Raw genomic sequence first — 24,810 nt, 5'->3', positions numbered from 1 at the left:
AAGCAACGTTGTCCCGTACCCTAAGTACTACGTAGTCGAACCATTCGGTGAACAGAGTACAGCGTATAACTGAGTGTGGCTCACTGCGCGACATCAAAACCAATATCAATCCAAGCAGGCGTATTCATGGAATTTAACAATGGCCCCGAATTCTCCGACAAGCCACTGACGAAGGGATGGTATCTTCGTGGCCTGGCAGGACGCCAACTCTAGGGCAGTGGCGACAGCAAAGCAACGACGATCTTCCAGCTAAGGCGCGACTATCGATGGTTAAGGTTTGAGTTATTACGCTTAAGTGACGTTTAATTGGATCCGGGGTATGTGCTCGTTTTTCTACCAAGTGCCGGCTACTGACGGGTGCTCATGCGCAACGGTCATGTCTCTGTGGATTGATCAGGGCTGAAACCCTGTGGTTGAAGATGGCTTACTATCTATTGGGATTGGGCTTGGCTAGCAATCCGCTCCAGTAAATAACAGCTTACAGACCCTGAATTACTACCGAGTACCGTGGTACAAGAATGTCGAACTATTGAAGCTTTTATCGTCGAGCAAAATATTTGACACTTGGCAGTCAACCCATCATGGCCTCAATCTTGTGCCTCGGACCCTATCCTTAGTGCTTGGCTAAGGAGCCTAGTATTTCACGCAACGGAGACATGGACGGCTTGTGCACCAATTGGACGCCTACCCCGCCATTGAAGCTTACCTACGTTAAGCCTGGCCCTCAATTCTACGTTCGTATAGGTAGTCATTGGCGTTGTTGCCCATAAGGACCCAGTTTGCTTACACATGGAAGTGCAGTAAAAAGGTTGAAAGCAAGGCTGTCCACGTCGATCATCATTTGATTCAACTACATGGAACAGACTAATGGATTATGATGGTCGCCACCTGCGGTGCCTGTGCAACAAGCCCCTGATTATTGGGGTGAAGAGGCAGTATATAATCAGGCTTGGGCATCCTCTTCCAAAGCATTCTCTTTCCCCATCAGACAAGCTCTCTCAACTCAGTCATTCTTTTCCCAAGCCCGCTCTTCAGCGTCCACTCTTTTAAAAACACAAGTCATTCATTCTTTCTCATCCATACACCAATTTTTAACCCGCCAAGATGAAGTTCACCGGACTTATTGCCTCTCTTGCTGCTGTCAGCGCTGCCTCCGCCGCTGCTATTCCTACCGCTTCTCTCCAGCCCACCTTGAACCAGCTTAACGGTGTTCTTGGAAACATCGACGGTCTCCTTGGTGGTGCCCTCGGCGGTGCGGGCATTTCTGACCTCGTTCAGGTTCAGGATGGTGTGTTTGGAACTTTTAGTCGTGTTTTGCCTCGCATAGAAGCTAACTCTATTGGCACCAGCTCTCAAGCAGATCAAGGGCGAGCTGAACCAGCTCACTAGCACCGTCTGCCAGCGCAGCGTTGTTGGCAATGAGGTCGACACCGTTAACAATGTTGTTTCGCCTTTGACTTCCACCGTTAACGGTGCCGTCCAGCCTGTGGTTGGCACCGTCAACTCCGCTGTCGGCACCGCTGAGGGTGCTGTTGGCAACGTCCTTCCCGGCACCACCGGTGGTACGTACTGCTTTCAAGCCGAGAAATCATAATGACTAATATGGATAATAGTCCTTGGTGCTAAGCGCCAGGTTGGACAGCTCACTGGTGTTGCGACGAGCCTGGTCAGCCAGGTTAAGGATGGTAAGTTACTGGCCTGGTTCAGATTGCGAAAGACTGTTAGCTGAGTAATTTTTAGAAACCCTCGATGCTGCTGGTGTCGAGCACATCCTCGACCTCGTCCAGACCAGTAAGTCCAGCAATTTTATACTTTTCTTGAAGCTCTACTAATCACATCCTAGACAACCTCCCTCTGGTCAGCAGCATTCTTGGTCTTCTGTAAAGAGACTGACCAAGAAATCTTTTCTCTCACGACTGTCATGGAACCTATCTGCGAGACGCTTGACGTAAATTTCTTGTCGGGAAATCCACGGAAAACGGCAATGTGAGAGGACAGCGATGCTGAAACCTGGCTGAACGGCGACATGGACATCAAGGACTGAGAGGAGATCTTTGTATATACAGTCTAGTGAATGCTTTAGTCCATAATTCTTAATTTCATTTGTTTGCAGAGCCGAGCTCTGCAAATTATTCTATTGTTCTATGACCGATACACCTATTCTGTATTCCACATTGAACCGCTAGGATCCCTGGACTTTATCTTAAGCTGCTTGAATAAATTAAATTCCTTGATAGTGACTTACTTGCATAGATTAAATAGAGCGAAGTAATTGATCTGCTTAAATCATAGTATATTCTCAGCTTATTAAAATATTGCGTTCTGCGAGTATTGGACAGTGGTCTAATATCCCCATGGAGACATATCTCCAGCTCGGTATTCAGCACTGGCTAGAGCATATTGACATCGATGTCCATTTAGTGAGTCTCTTGATGAGGTCTCTTCTAGACAAGGCTTTATTTAGCCTATATAATTATTATGACAGCTTCGATATAGCTGAGCGAAACCTGAAATTTCAAAATCCTGAGTCTCGACACTAAAATATATACTTCGTGTTATCGCCAGCCAAAATTGTTTAAGCATCCAAGCCATGGGCTATTGACCGCGTGGAATGTAAACCGGAAGATAAGACTTGTAGGCTCAAGTAGCACTCTTGAGTCTCGTATCATTATAACAAGGAACTACTGAGAATCAATCTGTCTAGGAGTATGTGGAATTGGAATTGGAATTGAATATTTCCTGAGTCGAGATTGACGGTGCTGACTCATCCAAGGGCACCCCACTTTTGCTTCAAGTCAATTCAATTTACATCGACTTCTTTTGCTTCGATGCCCGCTACCGGTGGTCTACTGTTTTAACCCTGCATTTTACTTCGTTGGATTTTTTTTACCCTTTCAGCACGGACATCGAATCCAACTAGAAAACCATCCAGCATCATGGCCTCCGTTGAAGAATTTCCCTACACTTTGTAAGTTCAAACACAATAACTACCCCTCCAATCAAGAGATCAAGGTCTAATATACCACGCACACCAGGACAGTCTCCCTCCCCCTCCCCTCAAATCGCCTTGCAACCTCCGCTCTTCGTGCGATTGAAGTCGACACCGAACTCTCCCCCTTCGTCCGACGCGATATGGTGGTAACATCCCCGAAGGGCATCCAAGCGGATACCGAAGAGGCAAAGACTGTACTCGAGACTACATACCGTGCAACCACCAACCGGATGCTGCGGGTGGCTGTCAATGGGTTCATGGAGAGCCTTGGGGTCGTTCTCGGAGTAATGGAGGAGTTGGATGTCGATGTATTAGAAGCGGAGGGAGTTGAGAAATGAGCCCAACTCGCAATGGGTAACATCTACGTCCCGCTTAGCTGGAAACGGATACAAGTTGTGCAACATCCTATGGCTACGGCGTCCTCCTTGTCGGAAAACAAAGCATACCGGAATCGCTATCGGCTGGACGCACTCTTCAGGAGAGTATGAGCGTGTGGGTATTCCCCAATGTCGTATAACGGGGAACATATCGTCGATGGGAAGAGGCATGGCGTCCGGGGTGGATGGGGAATCATGGGTGAATGTTCCTGCCAAGGTTCTACTTGATGACGCAGAAGCAGGAACCCTCTGTAGCACAAAATAGCTACGAGGTGCACAACCTTTTCAAATGTATGTATGCATGTCTCCAATTATGTATGTGCATACATGTCTTGTTGTCGGGTTGGTCGAATAGTCTTGGGATGTCTGTGTCTGTCGCCGCGATGTTCGGCATACTAGCCTCCAGCTGCTTAGAGAATCTGCCATCGGCCAAGATTTAATATAACAGAAGTTATTCGCGGAGATTAAGCGGTGAACAACTTTCCGGCGGAACGTCGCTACCAGTAAAGCGAAGAAAGACAATCGTCTAAGGGAATCACTGGATAACGGGAGCCATGACGCGTGGAAGATGCTACCAGGACGTAGGGGACATCACAAAACAGTAGTGGTCTGTCTATTGAGATCTTGGTTTACTGTGAGCAACTCCAGTAGACGCTCCAGACCACCTAATAAGCCCCACACTTCACAAGAATCCTTCTTATAGTTCATCTGGATATCTTTTCCGGAGTACAGCCATTGGAACATATATGATGTGCTGTGGACACCTGCTCTTAGCACGGACGTGAAGGGACACACCGCTTCGTATCCCCATCTTGTTAGTTCAACTGTTTATGTATAACGAGAGGACTTCTTTACCACATACTAGGAAAGATGACTGAAGTTCCATAGGGTTCGTGCTACTCTATTAGGAAAGTTGGGAAAGTGGCCCTTTACTCCCCATAGTAATAGGTCTTGGTGGAAGGAGAACTGACCTGGCTACTGAAGATGGAAAAGCATCAGGTTCATAGTTCATGCCAGCAGTCACTATAGAGTACATTTTCGGCAACTAGGGATTGAGGGCATCTGTATTCATATAGGCACTACAGATATTGTGTAGTGGTGTGATACATCTCGATGACAAGGAGAGGTGGCTAGCTGAAGACACGCATCGGTAAATTGATCCCTCGTGAATTGGGAGATCATATTGTCTACGCAGGTCCCTTGCATTTATGCAAAGAAGTTTTATTGGGTTCTGCTGTCGATAGTAGGCAGATCGACGCGTAAGATTTATCTGCAGCACCCATGGTGACCGATCTACATCCCGTACTAGGAACCATACAGGTCAGATCACATCGGGCGTCAATGCGGTCAGCCCTCTTGCATCTTGCCAACACACAACCTGTCTTCTCGAGATATATCCCCAGTTCTTCCTCACCTGTTATCTGCCTGTCTAGCGCAATTTGACGTGTTTTCTCATTGAAGTCAATCAGCTCTAATTTTCCCGTCAACTTCTCACGTCGCTCGCGCTCGAGTGCAAGCCAATTCCTTTTCAAAAGATGCTCCATAATCGAGCGCCATCCGCTACAAGAATCAGCGGCAAACCACATATTTATTTGAAAGCCGATGGCAAGCAGCAAAACACAGGAAACAGCTTTTGGGGTCGTCGCAGTCATGTTTCTGCTTTTTCTGGCCTCCTAAGTTTGCTTTTCGCAATTGGCACGTTTCTTTTCGTGCAGTTTCTTCGTATCTGCCTCGAGCATTTCGACGGCTCTCTACGGCAGGGCTTGTTTGAGCTACTGGTATACTCATCACCGATAGACCTTTTTCGACACTATCTTCCTGAAATGTCCTATGGCCATGTGATGGCGTATGCGAGCTGGATAATTTCTCAGGGACTGTTGTACTCCCTTCTTCCCGGGAAGACCGTCTATGGGCCACCAACACCGGGAGGGAATACTTTGCCCTACCGGATAAACGGACTGTTGTCGTGGTGTGTCACAGTTGGTACAGTCATTCTGGCCGCTTGTATAGGAGGTGTTGAGGTAGTTGCAAGCTTAGCCCAAAATTGGGCAGGAGTATTAGCCGCAGCGAACGTCTATGGACTAGTATTGCCAGCTCTGGCTGTGGCGAAGGGTCATATGTGGCCGAGCTTTAAGACCGATCGGCGGCTGAGTGGTTCGTGCATATTCTTCCCGTAGAGATATGTTGGCTTTATAGCCTTCTATATGATGTTTGAAGAATGAGGCTTATCGGGAAAATTTTGCTAACGAATCCAGGCTCTATCTTTCACGATTTTCTGGTTGGTGTTGAACTGAATCCCCGGCTGGGTCGGCACTGGGATCTGAAGATGTTCCAAGTTGGCCGTCTAGGAATGAACTCCTGGGTAGTGATGTAGGAATGCCCCCTTTGCGATGCATAGTGTAGAGAATATGGACTTACCCAAACAGCGACCTATCTTTCATGGCCCAACAATACCTCCACTATGGCACAATCTCTAACTCAATACTAATTGTGATCATTCTCCATGCCGTATACGTCATCGATTTCTTCATCAACGAGGACTGGCAAGTCCCTCTTATTTTCTGTACCGATTGTACCAGGTTCTAACATACCTGTTCAGGTACCTTACAACCATAGACATTGCCCATGACCACTTCGGCTTCACCCTCGCCTGGGGCTCTGCCGTTTGGTTACCCATGGTCTATACTGTGCAAGCCCAATACTTGGCCTTACATCCAGTTGAGCTCTCTTCATTCACATTCAGCGCGATCCTTGGAACAGGTATCTTGAGCTATGTGCTATTTCGTCTTGCCAACCACCAGAAACATCATTTCCGACAAACGAAGGGCAATTGCCAGATTGCCGGTAGCAAGCCTCGCGTGATCAGGGCCCAGTATACTACGGCGAAGGGGAAAGTCCACGAGACATTTTTGCTGTATTCTGGTACGTAAATTTCTTACCCTGACATTCTTCACTTGACTTGCTTCATGCTACGTCTAAAAGCTGCCCAGTGAACAAGGCATAACTAACTGGGAGCAGGCTGCTGGGGGATTGTGCGCCATCCCAACTATGTTGGTGACATTGTTTTCTCTTTCTGCACGTGCGTGTGCTGTGGATGGTCCCATGTTCTACCGTATATCTATTTCATCTATATGACTATACTGCTGGTCCACCGGTGCCATCGGGATGAGAAGCGGTGTTCAGCTAAGTACGGGTCACGGTGGGAGGAGTATCAGCAGATGGTGCGGTGGAGGATGATCCCTGGATTATTCTGAGCCCTGTTCATTACAAAGTGAACTTGGAGTATGGTTCCAATTAACATACGCAGAGTTGAAGCAGATCATATACTATAAGTTGATAGTGCACTATTTCTAATATCTGATAACTACGTTATTTCTTGTTTAGTCAGAATATATACTAGGCAAAATTGTGACTGGTATAGACATTTGACTTCGATTTAATTACTGCTTCACGGAGATTGGTTAGTTGGCTGTAAAGGATAAATTTAAATTTATGGAGATTATTCAGGCAATGATCCGGTATCGATTCGGTACCTCACATAGGAATCGCTTCCCCTCATTATCTCGTGGCATGGCCTTATTGGGTGGTAGTGTTTAAGGAAGTGGGTATGAAGACCTGCCGAAGATCTCCATAAAAGTATTCTGGTCCAACAATCGGCCTTCCAGCTCTGCACGAATGATGCGCAGGACCCCGCCATCGCAAGCAGTGGCCAGCAACTGGTCCCCTTTCTGGAGCAGACTGGGCTGAGCGGAGGACTTAGGGCTACTAGTATCTTCTACCACCAATGTGCGCCAAATGACTACCCGTCCTTTGGCCGTATCCATGAACGCCCCCGGATACGGATGCGTCACAGCTCGCACAAGATTATGAATTTGTCGAGCGCCCATCGTCCCCCAATCAATCAACCCGTCCTGTGGCTTGCGTCCGCCAAAATACGACCCGCAGCTGAGGTCCATCTGTCTGGCGACCACCGTGCCACTCACGATCTCGGGCAGTGTTTGGCAGAGCACCAACTCCGCCGCGACCAATACCTTGGAAAAGACATCCTCCGCCGTATCATTGGGCAGGATCGGCACGGCCATCTGCCCCACAATGGCGCCTGCATCGGGCTTTCGCACCATTTCGTGGAGCGTGGCGCCCGTCTGGGCTTCGCCGTGCACGAGAGCCCAGTTGACGGGGGCGCGGCCACGATAGCGAGGCAGCAGAGAGCCGTGCATGTTGTAGCAGCCTCGCCGGGCTGTCTCCAAGACCGCCACGCTAAGGATCTTTCGGTAGTAGAAGGAGAAAATAAAATCGGGGTTCAACGACCGTAGCCGCGTGGTCATTTCTTCTGAATTCGGGTCGTCGGGCGTAATCACGGGGATTCCATGTAAACTTGCGAGGTTCGATACGCTGTCGAACCAGATATTCTCGTCCTCGTCGTCCGGATGGGTGACCACCAGCTTCACCTCGATCTCTTGTGCAAGGAGGACGGAGAGACACCTCACGCCTACGTTGTGGTACCCGAAAACAACGGCGGAGACCATTTCCAGCTTGGTTTGCGCTTTAGGTTGTTGGGGGGAAATGTCGAAGGGTATAGGCTGCTGCAGCTGAGATTGTTCTACTGAAAAGATCCGTGCTAAATAATACCGCCCTTCTGAGCCAGCTTAGACTAACTTAATCAGCTAGTTAATCTTATTCGACTAGCGAAGCAATCGAAATCGGCGCTATGATTCTGGCCAGCTGTGCGGGGTTTCAGCTCGCGTGCCCACATCTATATGTTCGCAGATCCCTACGTAGACCGCTCATTTCTGCGGTTAACCGTAACAGAGCACCTTTCAAACATTGACTGAAAATGTCTGATCAAAATGTACCGGAAAAGAAGAACCTCAAGATTCTGGTTGCTGGAGTAAGCCTTACAGGAAAATATTGAAATCATACACTATACTGATACTAGTAGGCGGCCGGGTTCCTAGGATCACATCTTGTAGACCTTCTGCTAGAGAAAGGCCACGAGGTAATTGGTCTGGACAACTTCCAAACGGGCTTTCCCAACAACCTGAAACATCTGGTTTCCAATGCCAAGTTCACTCTCGTGCGGTAAGCGGCTACCTGGGCTGTAATGCGTGTGTGTATTATGCTGACTCGCTCTGAACAGTCACGATGTGCGAGCTCCATTACCCGAATTGCCTATCGTGGATCAGATTTATCACCTTGCCTGTCCAGCGAGCCCGATCCAATACCAGAAAGACCATATCGGCACACTTGACACCTGCTACCGAGGGACGAAAAGCCTGCTTGAATTCGCAACAAAACGCAAGATCCGCATTCTATTCACAAGCACATCTGGTTCGTAACGTGAAGCTATCATATATTCCCTGGAGGGGAAAGAACAACTGCTGATTGCGACGGCTGGCCGTGTAGAAGTCTACGGAGATCCCAAGGTCTGTCCCCAACCCGAGACGTACTGGGGAAACGTGAATCCGTTTGGGCCCCGGTCTTGCTATGATGAAGGTAAACGAGTTGGGGAGGCTCTGATGTATGGATATCGGGAGCAGCATGGGACGGACATTCGCATTGCCCGGATTTTCAACACGTACGGGCCACGACTGGCTGCCTCGGACGGAAGGGTCGTTTCTTCATTCATTGCGAGCGCGCTGTCGGGACAACCGATCCAGATCACTGGCGACGGGTCGGCGACACGTTCATTCCAATATGTTAGTGACTGCGCGAACGGCCTTTATAGGTTGATGAATAGTGGCTACGCAAAAGGACCGGTGAATATAGGGAACGATAACGAGAATACCATTCTGCAGTTGGCGGAAATGGTTGCAGAGCTAGTAGTAAGCATTACCGGTCAGCAACCTAAGGTCAGTATCGAATTCCTTCCACCGCCGGTGGATGATCCTGCGACTCGGCGGCCGGACAACTCTCTGGCGCGGGACGAACTTGGGTGGAAACCGATTATATCTCTCGAACAGGGTTTAAGACACACCATTCGGTGGCATATTGAAGAGATGGGCCGTGGTGACCGCCCTGTAGTGCGGCTGTGATACTACGCTCATGGGGTTCTGTTTAGAGGAAAGGAAATACAAAGAGCATACTCAATTTGCCACTTCTCTAGATATGCGCCAACCGCCTCATGAAATACCACTCGATCGTCTCAACCACCTTGCGTGCTTGCTCCATGGTCATTGTGTAGAAGATCGGAAGACGAACAAGCCTCTCGCTTTCGCGGGTTGCAAAGTCCTGTCGGCTAAGAACGTGCCGACCTTGGGTGCCGGGGGCCGTCGAATGCAGAGGGCTATAATGAGCTAGAACTGTTATCCCAGCACCTTTCATCGCGGTAATGAAATCCTTCCGCTGCTCTCCATCCGCCACTTTGATAAAGAAGATGTGTGCATTGTGCTGGCAGTCAGATGGTACCAAAGGTAGAGCAATGGGTGCATCATTGCATAGCTTAGATAATTCCCTGTAGTAGAAACTCCATATCTCCAAACGGTGGTGTTGAATCCGATCAGCCGCTTCAAGCTGGCCCCAGAGGTAGGCGGCCTGTATCTCGCTGAGGGTGTAGCTCGCCCCAGCCTGTTGCCAGGTATAGTGGGGTACTTCTCCTCGCAGGAACATTTGACGGTCGGTGCCTTTATCCCTGATAATTTCCGCTCGCTCGACAAGACTAGGGTCATTAATCAGAATCGCGCCACCTTGCCCGCCTGCGGTCACATTCTTGCTCTCGTGGAAGCTGAAGCAGCCGATGTGGCCAATTGTGCCCAGCGCACGGCCTTTGTAGGTTGAAAACAAGCCCTGCGCCGCGTCTTCCACGACATAGACCCCGCGTTCGTGGGCTATGTGCAAAAGAGCGTCCATGTCGCAGGCGACCCCAGCGTAGTGAACAGGGACGATTGCGCGGGTCTTGTCAGTGATCGCATCCTGCAGCTTTTGTATGTCCATGTTCATAGTCTCGGGCACAATATCCACAAACACCAACGAGGCCCCGCGAAGGAGGAATGCGTTTGCTGTGGAAACATAGGTGTAGCTGGGGACAATGACTTCGTCACCGGGCTGGATGTTCAGAACCAATGCTGCCAAATCGAGAGCAGCAGTTCCAGACGGCGTAAGGAATACTTTGGCGGCTGACAATTTCTTTTCCAGCCAGTTTTGGCATAACATGGTGTATTCTCCATCGCCACTTAGGGTGCCTTTCCGTACAGCGTGCTCAACATATTGGAGCTCTGAGCCAGCTAACGTAGGACACTAAACGGTATCATTATTGTGAAATGTTTGGAAAGGATTGTATGCCGCCTTGTGATTGAAGCCTCTGGCCAAAAGCTCTGCAATGTCTACAAGTGTACCGAGTGTGTATGGAGGGGTTCCAGCTGAAGGCCATGAATATACGCTAGTAAGCTTGGCTGCATGAGCCAGTACTTTGCAAGGACCTTACCACTTATTACACCTACATCGAAAGTTGTATTTTATATTTTCGAACCAGTTTCCTGTAAGACTGTTCTCTAGAGCTTACATTGGAATTTGCCTGAAGTGGAGCTTTTGTTGGGCCAACCTTTCCCGTTTGTTTGACATTAGATCTACCTAGAACTACAGGAATCAGTGAAAGTCACAGAGGGTTTCCTTCGAAAACCTGTTGAACTGATTGTTGGTATAAAGGGGAGAGAGCCCGGGGGCAGACTTATAACGATCTCATATGATTGGTTATGGAATATTCGTCTCTTGATTTATCGGGACAACAGTTGGGATTATTCGTAAGAGAAAAGCGTATATATTAACTGTAAACATTAGAGCAGATGATCCACTTCTGCTATTAGTCTCTGAACATCTATATAACATACCTCAATCAGTTAGAACTTAGAAGCAGTTTTAGAAACCAATGAGTCTATTAGGGATGACGCTTTGTATGTGAAATATACATACACACTAGCCAACCCTAGGTGGCCCGAGCTTTCTGCCCTAACTCATATGTCGATTCGTCTCCCTTGCTCCACGTTAAAAGAATCAATGGCAAACTACTAGTATCAATGTTCCTGTACGTATGCTAGACAACTCTTGTATGTCTTCAAGTTGGTAGGCCATTCGATTGATATTATGCATCTTGCAGTTGCAATATAAGATGGCTAACACAGTAAACTCGCCTTCTTGGTAGGTGAAGTGGCTCAACTTGATATCCATAGTATATGATCTCCGTGTCAGCGCTGATGTACACCAATATGAACGGTCAATGTTTCCGCTTTTTTAAATATACGCACCTCTACGCTGAAAAGCACATCTACACCTGCTGAATGGCTATCTAGGTGATATCCGAAACTCTGAAGGGCAAGATAACGCTGCTCGATCTTCATCCGAGGAGACTAGTCGCTGGGAATTTTGACTCTACTTGAGCTGGTTTTTTAACGAGTTGTTAGCCGGTCTGCGTTATAGTCCGCTCCTTGACCGCGCCAGTGACTCCATATAGTTGCAGATCCTCGGTTGCTATGCTCGGTTTCTTGATACTGAGTCGCGCTGAAAGACCCGCACGGGTTTGACAACTACGCAACAACGAGAATGGTCAATGAATGCAGCGTTGGTAAGAGAACAGAACGTACTCTCGCATTCAATGTGAGCAGGCTCTTTACGTCTGCTATATTGGACTGAGAGTAATGACTTTTGTTCATGGCTGTACCGATAATGATCCTCGTGATCATATTTTGGGGTATCAATCTCATGCTGACGCACACAGAGACACTTGCGTTCTGAAAAGCCTGAAAGAATGCCTCCTAGAACCCTTTTCGCTCAGAAGGAGAATGAAGGATCTCAAAAAATGAGAACACCCTATGTCTACTATGTTTCGCCTTCTCCTACACCTGCCCCCTTTGCGCGTTCCTTGACAGCAATAGCGCTTCCCTTTTTGATCAATACAAGTCCAAAGGCTGTGATGCTGTTTGCGCTATTTGCGACTTCTTTGAATAACGCGATGGATCTATAGAAAATGGAACGGGCTTATGGCAACGGTTTATGACGCAATATATCCCTGGTACGTGTCACCACACATATGGCTGTGAACACAAGGGTTCCTCTGTCTCAGACCAGGTTCACTACAAAGCATGATGATCTCGCCCTGGCCTTCATTTGCATTACACGTGCTTCGAGGTCACGAAGGAAGTCTTATCCCCCTTAGTCTTGAGACACGGCATTGAATGCAGCCTTTTTGTCTCGATTCGATGTACTCGTGACGATCATCTGTGACGAATCTCTAGATATCATTAGACTTGTCTCCCTTACCATAATCTTTGTGTCAACTCCGTTTCTTTGCTGACTTCTTCCTAGCGCTTTGAGCCCTGGATCACACACAGCCCTGCTGAATCCTGTCTTACTCCTTGGTACGTGGCGGGCCCAATATGTAACCCTACAAAAGACTTGAGTCATTCCGTTGACAGTGCATTCCTAGATCAAACACTTACTGTCTAACCTTCCGATAAGATTGGTTTTCACATCTGATACACGGCATTGACTCTAAGGGGCTCTCCCTCAGCACCATGTCTGGAGAGCCTACACAACTAGGTCTTGCTTTGTAATTCCGCATACACAACAAAAGATAGGGAACGAAACTCTCTGTACAAAGGTCGTATAATGACTACGCAAAGCTCGAAACTCATTGATGGAACTATGTAGGCTGGCTAGATGGATATTATGGTCTTTATTGCCTTTTTGCACGTTTATAAATCAAGAAGACTAAATACCCTCCATGCCAACGCTATCTAACGGGTTATCCAACAGTTGATCGCCCAAGCAGGCCTGCCTTCACTTCTTCACAGCCTAGTATTGTCCAAGATGTCGACAAAAATACATGTTGCCATTTATAAACATTCTGAGCCGGGCTGGGATTATACTAAAACTCGACACGCAGGCATTTGGATTGAATTTCCGGATCAATCCCAGGCTCTATTTGATTTGTCAGGTGCACAGAGCTCCTTTTCCTATACCGAACACTATGGCGGTATCCACCCTAAAGATCATCCAGGATGTGTTGGTATTGTTTATGTTGCAACTGCTGCAGAAGAAATAGCGTCAAAGGACAGAATCATAGATGTACTCAGACGAACAGAAGTCAATAACGATCCTAAAGCTGATTACGATTGCCGGAACTGGGTTCATGATGCGCTCGGAAACCTGGAAAGAATTGGATGCTTAACTAAGGAAGAGCGTGCGGCCACTTTGGAGGCTATGACGACGATTGTAATGCAGGCAAAGGATGAGGATAAGGCATACCCGTTTTGTATGTGTAGTCAATCTGGTTTGCATCAAGGTACTAATTTATTCTTAGGATGATCACCGCTAGAAGCGTTTTATCTCCCTAGAGATCAATCAGGTGTTTTGCGGTCGCATGGTAAGATTCCTCTCGGTGTATCCAAGTTGCATTATGAACATCTAGAGTATTGGCATTTGTACAAGACTCGGGATGTAGGGCTCATGGGCAGAAACGGGTCTAGTACCGCACGTGACAGAGGTCGAGACCCACCGTGCCGTTTCTCGAGTGTATGGAGTACGCAGTATACAGGATACAGTACAGTTATGATGTTATGGTGGAGTGGTGGAGTGGTGGAGCCTCGATACATCATCTTCGTCGTATTAGCCTGTCTTAAGCCAATGGAAGATACTTGGATAGACTTAGCATGTTTGATAAACATCACCGATTACAGAGTACTATACCCGGAGTAATATTTATGCTTCTACTGTCTATAAGCTGTACCTGTCTTGTAACCTGGTAGAACCCCCAGAGCGACCGTGAATCCAAAATATCCCAATTCCCATGAAAAAACAGACGTATCTTATAGTCATGTATACTTAAACAGATGATTGGAAGTCCATGAGTGGGGACGGTGTAGATCAAACTTAGTCACGGGCCTGTCACAGTGGGTCACGTTCATAGTCCCTTCTATTGATCAGTATAAAGAAAGACGCGTCCACATCAACACCATGGATTCCTCAACCAACCCCTTTCATCGGACATACTTCTCTCCTTCTGATTCCTTAGTCCCTTTCAGCCATCGTCAATCCTACTACAATCTATTATGCCTGGCAAGCGTGCTAATTCAGCCTCTGCGGCGCAGCCCCGTCCGGCCAAGAGTCCCAAGACCGATAAGAACAGCGGCGACGCGTCCTCACAGCCACCGCCGCGGAGCAAGCGCTGGTCAAAGGCCTGCGTCTCTGCCAACCTAGACGCCGACTATGCTAAGTTCGTGGCAGAAGACTATGATCATGCCTTTTCGTATGTCTGCTTTTGCCCACCCTCTAGTGCGACCGATGAGGAAGACGACGACTGGGAGACAGCGAGCTGTGCAAATGAGGAGCCTGAGGACTCAGCAGAAGATATCAAGTCAAAGCCCAAATGCGATGGCGGCAAAAAATGCTTTTGCCAGAAATCTCCCGCAGGTCATCCCGGATATCCGTGGGTGGCTTCACGTGCAGGCGTGCGGAAGTTCACAAACCAGCGTGTTCATGCGGATATACGCTGCCCGGACTTTTTCGATATGTATGTATATAATGACTTCGCAGGTTTTGGTCTTGTAGAGGTCGCGCAAAACCTGGTCCTTGATTTTGTGGAGGCCGAAGGCGACTGGAAAGAGCAGTGGGCGGTCTGTGAGGCTGTGGGTCTCTCCATCATGGGCGACATGTTCATGCCTATAACACAGTATGTTAAGGATCCCCTTTATACGGAATGTCTCTACTGACAGGTGCAGAATCGAAGATGGAGATCTCGCGAACGATACATTCTGTCTGCTTATGGCGATGTTCCTCACTATGCTTCACAAGCTAGAGTCCCAGGAACTTCTTGGCCCAGATTCGGAAGTCAAAAACCTGGGCTTGGTTATGGCGCTGTACATATGTACAGCTTCCGACATGCATGACTACGGTATTTGCGAAGGCAATGACGATAAGACGAACAAGGTTGCAGAGTTCTATGATGCAGACCACAAAATTCTAGCCTATGCTAAGAAATACAACATTGAGCTGCGCGGCCCGTCTAACATCGACAGTTGTGTTGAAGACTTGGATGAAGTTGAATTACCCCCCGCCAAAAAGGACCCTTGGGGATGGGCTGCTGTCCTTCAGCAGTATGAGAAACTCCACGGAGAGCAGAGAAAGAAGCCTAAGATTGGAGGAATTCGACATGACATCACGGGGATGAGCAGCGCAGAACGCCGGGGGAGCAGCTATGACGGTAAAGACCCTCTCAAAAAGGCAGAGCTCGACAAAATCAAGCAGGGCATGATTCTGCAAATAGCCTAGGATCATCGATGACAACTGGCCAGGCAAATGACCAGACTACTCGAAGTGTACATTTCACGCTATCTATAACATAGGCTTGTTTTATTTCTGGCGATCTTCAGGAGGATCGGCGTTTAGGTCAATGAACACGTATGCTCACGCCATTCCAATGTTTACGGCTCTACAACACGGCGATGTCGTGGTGGAACCTTGAGACTCGCCTTGCGAGGATTTGGAGCTTCAAACACTTCCTCCAGTTCTTCTAGGGTCCGCCCCTTGGTCTTGACAAAAAAGAAGTAGATGAAAGCAAATTCGAAGCAATCCCAGAAAACAAAGAAGACATAGAACCAGTACCCGATCTATGATGGATTATCATTATCAGCTGTTGTCTTCGTGCAAGGGGAACCTGGTTAGACAACCCGCAGGGTTATGAACTTACGTCTGCCAGAGCGATCGGTGCCGCAAAGGTGTTGACAAAGCCCGCGGCACCTGCTGTGAGTTTGAATGTTCCCATACCCTTTGCCCGCATATCGTTTGACATGACTTCACCGGGATAGATAGGTTGCATGGAAGTAAAAGCGAACGCAAATATAACACCGAAGATGTAAATAAAAGCGATCGAAGCTGACGATGCAGTCGTGCTGCCACTGTGAACGAAGACCGCGGCTGTTGCTCCTGTGACTGCCAAACAGATGACCATACCAGCTGTTGAACCAAGAAACATTTTCCGGCGGCCAACAATGTCATGGAAGCGAGTGCCAATCGTGGCAGCAATCCAACCAGTCAATGCATAGATAATGTTAAGCAGTAGCTGGGTGTCGGTATTGGTGACTCCCACATTTTCCAGCAGCGTTGGAAGGTAGTACGAGATGACACTTTGCATGGCACGTTAGTCGTCTTTCTCCCCTACCAAGAAGCACATCTGAGCTGACTGACTTATTCCCAGAGAATTGTCCAAACCAGCTAAAGGCCAGATTGAGCATGAGACGATACCGGCGAGAACGGGACTTGACAAGCACTGAAAGATCGAAGAAATCACGCCAACGTGTGATCCCTTCTCGTTGTAAATTATCTCTCATCTCGTTCATCTCAAGCACCACAAGTGGATGTGAAGCGTCGCCGTTAGCATGATACTTTACGATGAAGGCTTGGGCCTCCTCATGGCGATCCTTTGCAATGAGCCTGTACGCTTTTAATGTTCGTCTTCTCTTCAAAGGAGGATAACCAACCAGCGGGGTGATTCTGGGACAAACCAGATACCCAAGCAGACAAGTCCAGGGCATACCATCTGGAGCCAGAGTGGAAGGCGCCAGTCAAGCTGCCCACGGTGTGCCAAGTGTAGATGGGCGCCATACACGGATGAAGTCGCCAGGATTGAGCCCTAGTAAGACAATCAGATGGTCCTTTTCTTTTCAGAATGAGAGTTGGATCGGTAACGTACAACGTAGTAAAGTGTGTTGTACATTCCAGCGACGCTCCCACGATACTGGGGAGGGGCAAGCTCGACGAGTAACAAGGGAGAGGCTGTGTGAGCGCAAGTCGCAAAGAATGACAGCAGAAATCTTCCCCCGATGAAGACGCTTAGCTTCTCCGCTGTACTGGTGACAACCGTGGCGATGCAGACCCCGAGACAGCCGACAAAGATATGCGTTCGTCGCCCGCGCCAATCTGCCATCCAGATGAAGAGTGCGCCTGCCATCTGGCCAATCTAATAGAGGACAGTCAGCTTTCCACCTGTCTTCTACAGACAGTCATTCTCACCTGGAATATGGAGAACACAATGCCAGTGCTCACGGAGCCCTTATTTGGAAGATGATAATACTCGATATAGTTCGGAAGAGCATTGATAGAGCCCATGAGGCTCGTGTCGTATCCTGAACCCAGCATTAGCTGCCGGTCATGAGTAATCATGGGCGAGATACTTACCATTCATAGTAGAGCACAGGAAGACCAAAGCAGACATGAAATATAATTCTCTATGCCCCGAGCCCCAAGGATCGGGGCGGTTTCCTTCAATAACTTCTGCCAGGGTAAGGGGATCTCCTTGGACTTTGCCATTGGACGGGCCAACTGATTCAAGATGCTCAGGCTTAGGTGGTGCTATATTATGGTCTTTACTTCTTCTTTTCTCAGCCATGCTGTCAGATCGCAAGAGTTCGATCTAAGTCAAACTGGAATGCAGATAATAATACGTCCCAAGCGGTGTTCCTGAGCTTGTTTTATAGTGCTCCGACACCTAGGATACATCCCCACGGGGAAGCCTTTGCCAAGGACAGAACGTCTATCTCCACATTTCCATCTTCGCATTACGTTGCTGCCAATCGTATGAGGCTGGGTGGCTGTGATTCCAGTTGGTTGGAGCTTAGTCCGGATGACAGGATTTATTACCTCCCGGTACCATCGATTACTAGTGCTGTCAACATTGAGATGCCTTGTCGGAAGCGTGGGGGCACAGGGCTTCTCTTCAGATGTTGCGAGCAATAATGAAAGGCGTCGCAGCACCACCTTGCCTTGACCACTAACGCCGTGTCAAATCAAACCTGTCAGTTGTCTTGTTAGGTCCTTCAAGTCTTTGCTATGATAGGGCGCCGGGAAAGTAAGTCACTGAACAGGAAAGTATGAGGGCAAAAGTAATTGATGTGACTTAGTTGCCAAACACAACTCCGCCGATAGTTGCTGGGTTGTCCTCTATGGCAAAGTATACGACGTGAGTAGAACCCGACAACTTTCTCATCAGGCGCATTCCATTTAACAAATCTAGGTCACTAACTTTCTCGAAAATCATCCCGGGGGCTCTGCGGCTATCCTGGCCTTGGCTGGGAAAGATGCAACACAGGAGTACGATACCCTACACCCCCCAGGTCTATTAGAAGAGTACCTTGCTCCTGAGGCATGCTTGGGCGTCCTATCCGCATCCACGTCAGAGGCTGCTGAGCCAACAAGCATTTCCCAACACTCAGCATCTAAAGAGACTTCCGAGGAAGCACCACTATCGTCACTGTTGAATCTCGCCGAGATCGAACAAGTTGCCAAGCGAAAACTCAGCCCAAAAGGGTGGGCGTATTACTCCTCTGCAACGGATGACGGCATCACAAAAGCGCACAACAATCTCATCTACCGTTCGATTTTACTAAGACCACGAGTTTTCATAGACTGCCGCGAATGCGATCTTTCCATCGATTTTCTCGGCCTCAAGCTCGGACTACCGATCTACATTTCTCCAGCAGCAATGGCTCGTCTCGCCCACCCACAAGGCGAAGCTGGCATTGCAGCAGCGTGCCGAAAGTTCGGGGCGATGCAAATTATCTCCCACAACGCCTCGATGGCGACACAGGAAATCGTCGCAAACGCCCACCCAGACCAAGTCTTCGGCTGGCAACTATATTGCCTAAAAGACGTGCGGCGTAGCGAGAAGCGGATCGCCGAAATCAACTCAATCAAAGCCATCAAATTCATCTGTCTCACGCTTGACGCTCCATTCCCCGGTAAACGCGAGATCGAGGAGCGACAAAAGATGGAAGAGCTGCGCATCGCTGGCGCGGCTTCGTCGTCCCAGGTCTGGGGAACTGATGCCTCGCTCACGTGGGAGAGAACGCTAGATTGGCTCCGGATGCATACATCCCTGCCGATTATTCTAAAGGGTATTCAAACTTATGATGACGTTATACTCGCCGCTAAGCATGCTCCCCAGGTCCGGGGGATTGTACTTTCGAACCACGGTGGCCGCGCGTTGGACACCGTATCGACTCCTATGCATGTCCTACTGGAGATTAGGCGCTTCTGTCCAGAGGTCTTGGATCGATTGGATGTCATCGTTGACGGTGGCATCCAAAGAGGGACGGATGTCGCCAAGGCTCTGGCACTTGGTGCTAAGGCTGTGGGGATTGGACGAGCAGCGTTGTATGGTCTTGCAGCGGGTGGGCAAGAGGGTGTCGAAAGGACGCTACAGAGTAGGTTTATCACAATCGCTGAACATGTAGCGAGCTTTTCATAACTGATTTGTCCAGTTCTTGCCGACGAAACGGCAACTGCTATGAGACTTCTCGGTGTTCAGCGTGTTGACCAGCTGTCATTGCAGCATGTGGGTTGCCATGTCCTGACCGTTATACAATTACTAAAATCACTCCAGGTAAATACCCAGCTCGTGGACTCACAGATCTTCAAGTCCGGAAGCTCGATGTCGTCAGTGGAGAGGGCATTTCCAGCCCGCGCCAAATTCTGAGCTTCAATGCTTTCGATATGCATGATAGAACCCATAAGCTTCAATGACATGGTTCCAATAATCCCAAATAAGCACATAAATGCAAATCTATCATAGTCAACTATCATAAATCGAGTTTCCCTGGAATATGAAGTGATCAAAACCAAAGTAAGCAACAGGACATATAACCTTTCTTCCAGAATCGTACTCTAATAACCAGTTCATGTCATAGCGATCTACATCCCCAGTCAACTAGAGTCATCTCCACACAACGACCTCCCATAGAATACAGCAAATTACGCACCAACCGTACGGTCACGGTATCATGATGCGCGGATATAAAACTCCGTGTCTGATATAGTATAGCTCATGCATGGGACTATCCACTATACCCATTTCGGTACGCGGTTTTGAAATGCCGTGTGCCATGTAGACGTGGGATTTGGAGTTGGCTTCGCAGTACTTTGTCATAGCGAGATATGTCTTATTGGTTGTAATAGGCCAAGATCATTATCATTTGGTCACTATGGCTAATTGGATTTTGCGGGGTGAGGGGCAGTGGGGGTCAATATGAATAATACAATATGATATTGATGTTTATGATGCTTTTTTTTCTTTGTCTTTTCTCCTTATGTTTTCTGTTGAATCTTTGTATGAATAGATTTACCTGATCTAGCGCTTCAGCTACTGCAAGCTTTTTGCTGGATAGGTTAAATAACAGCAATGTCCGGCTTCAAGTCGTTTGAGCTCTCGCAGGGCTGGCAATTCCGGGATGCTAGCGATACCAGTCCAGAAGCGTGGCGTAGCGTTTCCAAGGTACCAACGGTTGTGCACCTCGACCTCATCGATCACGGTGTAATACCCGACCCGTTCATCGGGATGAACGAGCTTCAGGTGCAGTGGGTGGGTGAGCGAGACTGGGTATATCGGGTCGAGTTTGTGCCCCCAAAGCTTGAGGCCGGTCAACGGTGCGATCTCCTCTTCGAAGGCCTAGATACTATCGCGACTGTCAAATTTAACGGTGAAACTATCCTTGAGAGCGATAATATGTTTGTTCCCCGTCGAGTTGATATTACGAAACATTTGGTGTCGGAGTCTGGCAGCACCATGACGCTTGATATCTTGTTTGAGTCTGCTCTGCTGTGTGGGCGGGAGCGTGTTAAGCAACATCCCGAGCACCGGTTCATTACACATCAAACGGAAGCTGGGCGGAGTTCGGTCCGAAAGGCTGGGTATCATTGGGGTTGGGATTGGGGTCCTATTCTGATGACGGCCGGGCCGTGGAGACCAGTTCGGTTAGAGACCTATACGGCTAGGGTGGAGGACGTGTGGGTTGAGAGCGAAGTAAGCCAAGATCTGAAGTTATGCCGAGGTCGTCTTAAAGCCCAAGTGTCTGGGAGGCCAGGAAGTAGCGTTCACTTCAAGATTCTACTCCGGAATAAGGTGCTTTTTGAGTCTGAGGTAAGTGCTACGGGGGATGGGTTTGCAGAAACAGAATTCGTGATCCAGAACCCAGCACTATGGTATCCGCGCGGATATGGTCGGCAGGACCTGCATGAAATCTGCGTTAATCTTATTGACAATCATGAGGTACAACATGAGGTCTCCAAGTTGACCGGGTTCAGGAGTGTCGAGCTTGTTCAAGAGAAAGACAAATACGGCCAATCCTTCTTTTTCAGGATTAATGGTATTGACATTTTTGCCGGCGGCTCATGCTGGATACCAGGTGACAGCTTCCTTCCTCGATTGACTCCCGAGAGGTACAGGAAATGGCTCGAATTGTTGGTAGAGGGAAATCAGAATATGATCCGGTAAGTCCTTTGCATCCTCACCCTGAAGCCTTAGCTGCCATTGACGGGTTATCAGCATCTGGGGCGGCGGGATCTTTGAACCGTCCACCTTTTACTCCACTTGTGACGAGCTCGGGATCTTAGTCTGGCAAGACTTCATGTTTGCATGCGCTTCATATCCCACCTATCCCTCCTTTTTGTCGTGCATCGAGGAAGAAGCACGTGTGAACGTCAAGCGTCTTCGTCATCATCCCTCCATCGTGATATACGCAGGAAGTAATGAAGACTACCAGATTCAAGAAAAATATCATCTCGACTATAACTTCGAGACTGACAAAGATCCGCAGTCATGGCTCAAGTCAACATTTCCTGCCAGGTACACCTATGAGTACCTATTGCCGAAGGTTGTAGAGGAAGAATCACCCACGACACCGTACCACCCAACAAGTCCCTGGGGAGGAGGAAAGCATTCAGCAGATCCCACAATAGGAGATATCCATCAGTGGAACAGTCTGTCACAACTCCCCTGTAATGAGAGCTTTCACTAATGCCAACATAGTCTGGCACGGAACAATGTTGCCTTATCAAAACTTTCCAGACGTTGGCGGGCGGTTTGTCAGTGAATTCGGGATGGAAGCGTTCCCGCATCGAGCAACAATCGAGCAATTTATTATAGATGAGGATGAGATGTACCATCAATCTCTCACCATGGACTTCCACAACAAGGCCAGGGACCACGAACGACGACTCGGCACTTACATCCTTGAGAATTTCCGAATCAAATCTGATTTTCAGGTAGGTCGATGGGAATTTTCTGCCTCGATGCTGAAAAAGAAAAAAAAGAAGAAAGCTACAAGTGCTAACTAGACATGTTTCATAAGTCATACGTACATCTCTCTCAGATTGCTCAATCCGACGCTATGAAATTTGCGTATCAGGGCTGGCGCCGACAATGGGGCCACGGCCGCCTCTGTGGTGGAGCCCTGGTTTGGCAACTAAACGACTGTTGGCCGACGACCTCATGGGCGGTGGTGGACTACTTTTTGCGAAAGAAACCTGCATTCTATGTCATATCGCGGACTTTGGAGCCAGTTGCAGTTGGTATTTCCAGAGCTCACAAGGAATGGACATCTGGACATGCCAAACCTGCAGACTCGACCAGATATGAGCTTTGGGCCGTGACCAGCCATCTGAAGCCGACCCGCGCTACGGTAAGCTTACGCTTCATATCAATTCGAACGGGTGCAGATGTGCAGCCAGAAGTTTCGTACCAGGTTGTTCTCGTTCCAAACGGTACAACGGAAGTAGCAAGTGGGGATTTGAGTTTAAAAGACACAGATGCATTTGTGCTGAGTGCCACCCTGAGTATTGATGATCAGGTAATTAGTCGAGACGTGGATTGGCCGCAACCTTACAAGTACCTCTCATTCCGAGACAGGGGTCTAGAGGTCAAACTTCTTCCTGCGGAGAACGCGCTGTCCATCACAGTCAAAAAGCCAGTCAAGGGTTTGGTCTTTGAGGAGAGAGATGGCGTTTGGCTGCAAGATAACGGAATCGACATAGCCCCTGGCTATGAGCACATCATTACCGTCCGCGGAATTCGTAGTTCCTCTGATATTCCACGTTGGACATACCTTGGGGACGACAGCCTATGAGATCCATTATTTGTTGCTGAATGTCGATAGTCAATCTTCTATATTGGGGGTGAGGGTCTTCTTCCAGTGTATTAGAGATTCCCATTCGTAGTCATATTCAAAGCCTTCTGTGGAGAGTCCAAAATTCCATATCCATCTCCCCTAATGCTGTTAGGGTCCCGCTACTCGCCTCGAATTCTGTTACATTCCTGCTGGCTTCGTAAATACTTTCATCCACATCATATGACCGTCGGGCAGCTGCATTCCAGGGAATAAATGACTTGAAAGCTGCACGAGCTTGCTCAATTTCTGAGTGGCAGGGTAGTAGTTCTGATTGGCATGGAAAGGCGAGCAGCATCATCAAAGGGACAAGGCAGGACTGATAGAGATACCAGGTACTGCCCCATACCCAGAATGAGTTGGGTCGCATACAACATGCAATGTTGCGAATAACTTCGAGACTAACCTTTTGATAGTTGGCGATAACTTCTTTGTCATTGTCTGTCAAATCCTCGAATTGCGTCTTATTTTCCACATGGCGTAGAAGGACAGGCCGGAGTAAAAGAATTCGCATGTCCATGTACCGATTCCGCATGTAGTCTCTGACAACAATAAAATCATCTGGGCAGTTTTCAGGCGAGATAGCCGTTAAAGCTTCTACTTTGTACCACTTACAGTTCCCACATGGAAGCTCACCATTACAGCGAATCTTCCGCCGGCGACACTCCACGCAAGATCGATTAATCTTTGGCTCAGAACGGGTGTCTTGTCTAAGATCTGAGCCTTGTGCGACAGACTGCCCAACGAAATCACTGAAAGTATGAAACATGTCGTTCTGATAGCTGAGATGTATCTTTCTAGAGGTGCCATTTAGTTGTTAGCATTGTGGAAGAGTCAGCGAATCACAATGGCATCCGCCAAGATAGGTTAACTGTATCCGGCAGGTGACCTGATCATGGAGCGGCGTATGCATAAGGTACGCCCGGACTATCACTTACCCAGCTACTACTAGTATCGATATCACTGTTAGTGTTAAATGCGATGACAAAAGCTGCTGCTATGTTATTTTCTTTTAGGCCAGCTCACCGCATCTCACTCTATTCTCGGTTGATGATAAGGATTTCCGTACATTATGGAATATCACCTATCTGTACTGGTATTATTTTCTTGTCTCACGAAGCGGGAAAAAATTCTATCCAGCTAGATAGAACTGTTCAGGTTTTCGCTTCAGCCTGGCTACTACAACTAGAGTAGAGTATCTAGTGTGCCTGAGGCTGGAGAGTCGGGACTCGGATGTCTGCCTCAGATGCCGAACTGCTACGCCGTACAGAATACCTGGTTTCTAGAACAGTCGATGTCTTGATAGATGTGTAATAGACACACCTCAACTATACAGGGCTTATGAACGATATTCATGTCATTTGAGACTGCATAAGTACCCGGTGCTTCACAGCATGTGAACCAAAAAGAGTATATACAGTTCTTGGCTGGTTCCTTGCCCCGAGACCCGTTGTCCGAGGCTAGTACGGGGTAGATCCTCTGGGTTCATGTGGGCTGTTTCAAAGTATTTGGAATTCTG

General features: G+C 48.3%; 9 protein-coding genes across 9 annotated transcripts; 6 read left to right on the top strand and 3 right to left on the bottom strand.

Annotated features, from left to right (window-relative positions):
* Positions 1-1,104: 1,104 nt before the first annotated feature.
* Positions 1,105-3,330, top strand: ANOM_003974 (CTAG/PCC1 family protein; the record flags this gene model as incomplete). Its single annotated transcript, XM_015549231.1, has 6 exons — positions 1,105-1,288; positions 1,350-1,562; positions 1,614-1,685; positions 1,741-1,791; positions 2,899-2,968; positions 3,036-3,330. 6 exons carry the CDS (start codon positions 1,105-1,107, stop codon positions 3,328-3,330), a joined length of 885 nt encoding a protein of 294 aa, XP_015408246.1.
* A 1,574-nt stretch (positions 3,331-4,904) lies between these two features.
* On the top strand, positions 4,905-6,623 carry ANOM_003973 (putative C-14 sterol reductase; the record flags this gene model as incomplete). Its single annotated transcript, XM_015549230.1, has 4 exons — positions 4,905-5,523; positions 5,625-5,739; positions 5,969-6,291; positions 6,388-6,623. The coding sequence occupies 4 exons, from the start codon at positions 4,905-4,907 to the stop codon at positions 6,621-6,623; spliced, it is 1,293 nt and encodes a 430-aa protein (XP_015408249.1).
* A 339-nt stretch (positions 6,624-6,962) lies between these two features.
* ANOM_003972 (methionyl-tRNA formyltransferase) lies at positions 6,963-7,895 on the bottom strand (the record flags this gene model as incomplete). The annotated part of the gene is made up of 1 exon (XM_015549229.1): positions 6,963-7,895. One exon carries the CDS (start codon positions 7,893-7,895, stop codon positions 6,963-6,965), a length of 933 nt encoding a protein of 310 aa, XP_015408248.1.
* A 308-nt stretch (positions 7,896-8,203) lies between these two features.
* ANOM_003971 (UDP-glucuronic acid decarboxylase family protein) lies at positions 8,204-9,401 on the top strand (the record flags this gene model as incomplete). The annotated part of the gene is made up of 4 exons (XM_015549228.1): positions 8,204-8,257; positions 8,309-8,448; positions 8,507-8,697; positions 8,773-9,401. The coding sequence occupies 4 exons, from the start codon at positions 8,204-8,206 to the stop codon at positions 9,399-9,401; spliced, it is 1,014 nt and encodes a 337-aa protein (XP_015408250.1).
* A 67-nt stretch (positions 9,402-9,468) lies between these two features.
* On the bottom strand, positions 9,469-10,518 carry ANOM_003970 (putative lipopolysaccharide biosynthesis protein rffA; the record flags this gene model as incomplete). Its single annotated transcript, XM_015549227.1, has 1 exon — positions 9,469-10,518. One exon carries the CDS (start codon positions 10,516-10,518, stop codon positions 9,469-9,471), a length of 1,050 nt encoding a protein of 349 aa, XP_015408251.1.
* Positions 10,519-14,408: 3,890 nt separating this feature from the next.
* ANOM_003969 (uncharacterized protein) lies at positions 14,409-15,627 on the top strand (the record flags this gene model as incomplete). Its single annotated transcript, XM_015549226.1, has 2 exons — positions 14,409-15,028; positions 15,078-15,627. The coding sequence occupies 2 exons, from the start codon at positions 14,409-14,411 to the stop codon at positions 15,625-15,627; spliced, it is 1,170 nt and encodes a 389-aa protein (XP_015408222.1).
* Positions 15,628-15,779: 152 nt separating this feature from the next.
* Positions 15,780-17,743, bottom strand: ANOM_003968 (sugar transporter; the record flags this gene model as incomplete). The annotated part of the gene is made up of 7 exons (XM_015549225.1): positions 15,780-15,965; positions 16,046-16,481; positions 16,543-16,788; positions 16,836-16,987; positions 17,048-17,314; positions 17,368-17,480; positions 17,533-17,743. The coding sequence occupies 7 exons, from the start codon at positions 17,741-17,743 to the stop codon at positions 15,780-15,782; spliced, it is 1,611 nt and encodes a 536-aa protein (XP_015408223.1).
* Positions 17,744-18,183: 440 nt separating this feature from the next.
* On the top strand, positions 18,184-19,828 carry ANOM_003967 (FMN-dependent alpha-hydroxy acid dehydrogenase family protein; the record flags this gene model as incomplete). Its single annotated transcript, XM_015549224.1, has 5 exons — positions 18,184-18,202; positions 18,255-18,313; positions 18,368-19,556; positions 19,614-19,687; positions 19,736-19,828. 5 exons carry the CDS (start codon positions 18,184-18,186, stop codon positions 19,826-19,828), a joined length of 1,434 nt encoding a protein of 477 aa, XP_015408230.1.
* A 702-nt stretch (positions 19,829-20,530) lies between these two features.
* On the top strand, positions 20,531-23,252 carry ANOM_003966 (beta-mannosidase; the record flags this gene model as incomplete). Its single annotated transcript, XM_015549223.1, has 4 exons — positions 20,531-21,618; positions 21,674-22,107; positions 22,157-22,392; positions 22,479-23,252. The coding sequence occupies 4 exons, from the start codon at positions 20,531-20,533 to the stop codon at positions 23,250-23,252; spliced, it is 2,532 nt and encodes an 843-aa protein (XP_015408231.1).
* Between the last annotated feature and the right edge of the window lie 1,558 nt (positions 23,253-24,810).

This window comes from Aspergillus nomiae, assembly GCF_001204775.2.
Source record: "Aspergillus nomiae NRRL 13137 chromosome Unknown contig00085, whole genome shotgun sequence".
Lineage (NCBI taxonomy): Eukaryota > Fungi > Ascomycota > Eurotiomycetes > Eurotiales > Aspergillaceae > Aspergillus > Aspergillus nomiae.
The sequence above is the reverse complement of the archived record's forward strand: the minus strand, read 5'-3'. Positions and strand labels throughout refer to the sequence as shown.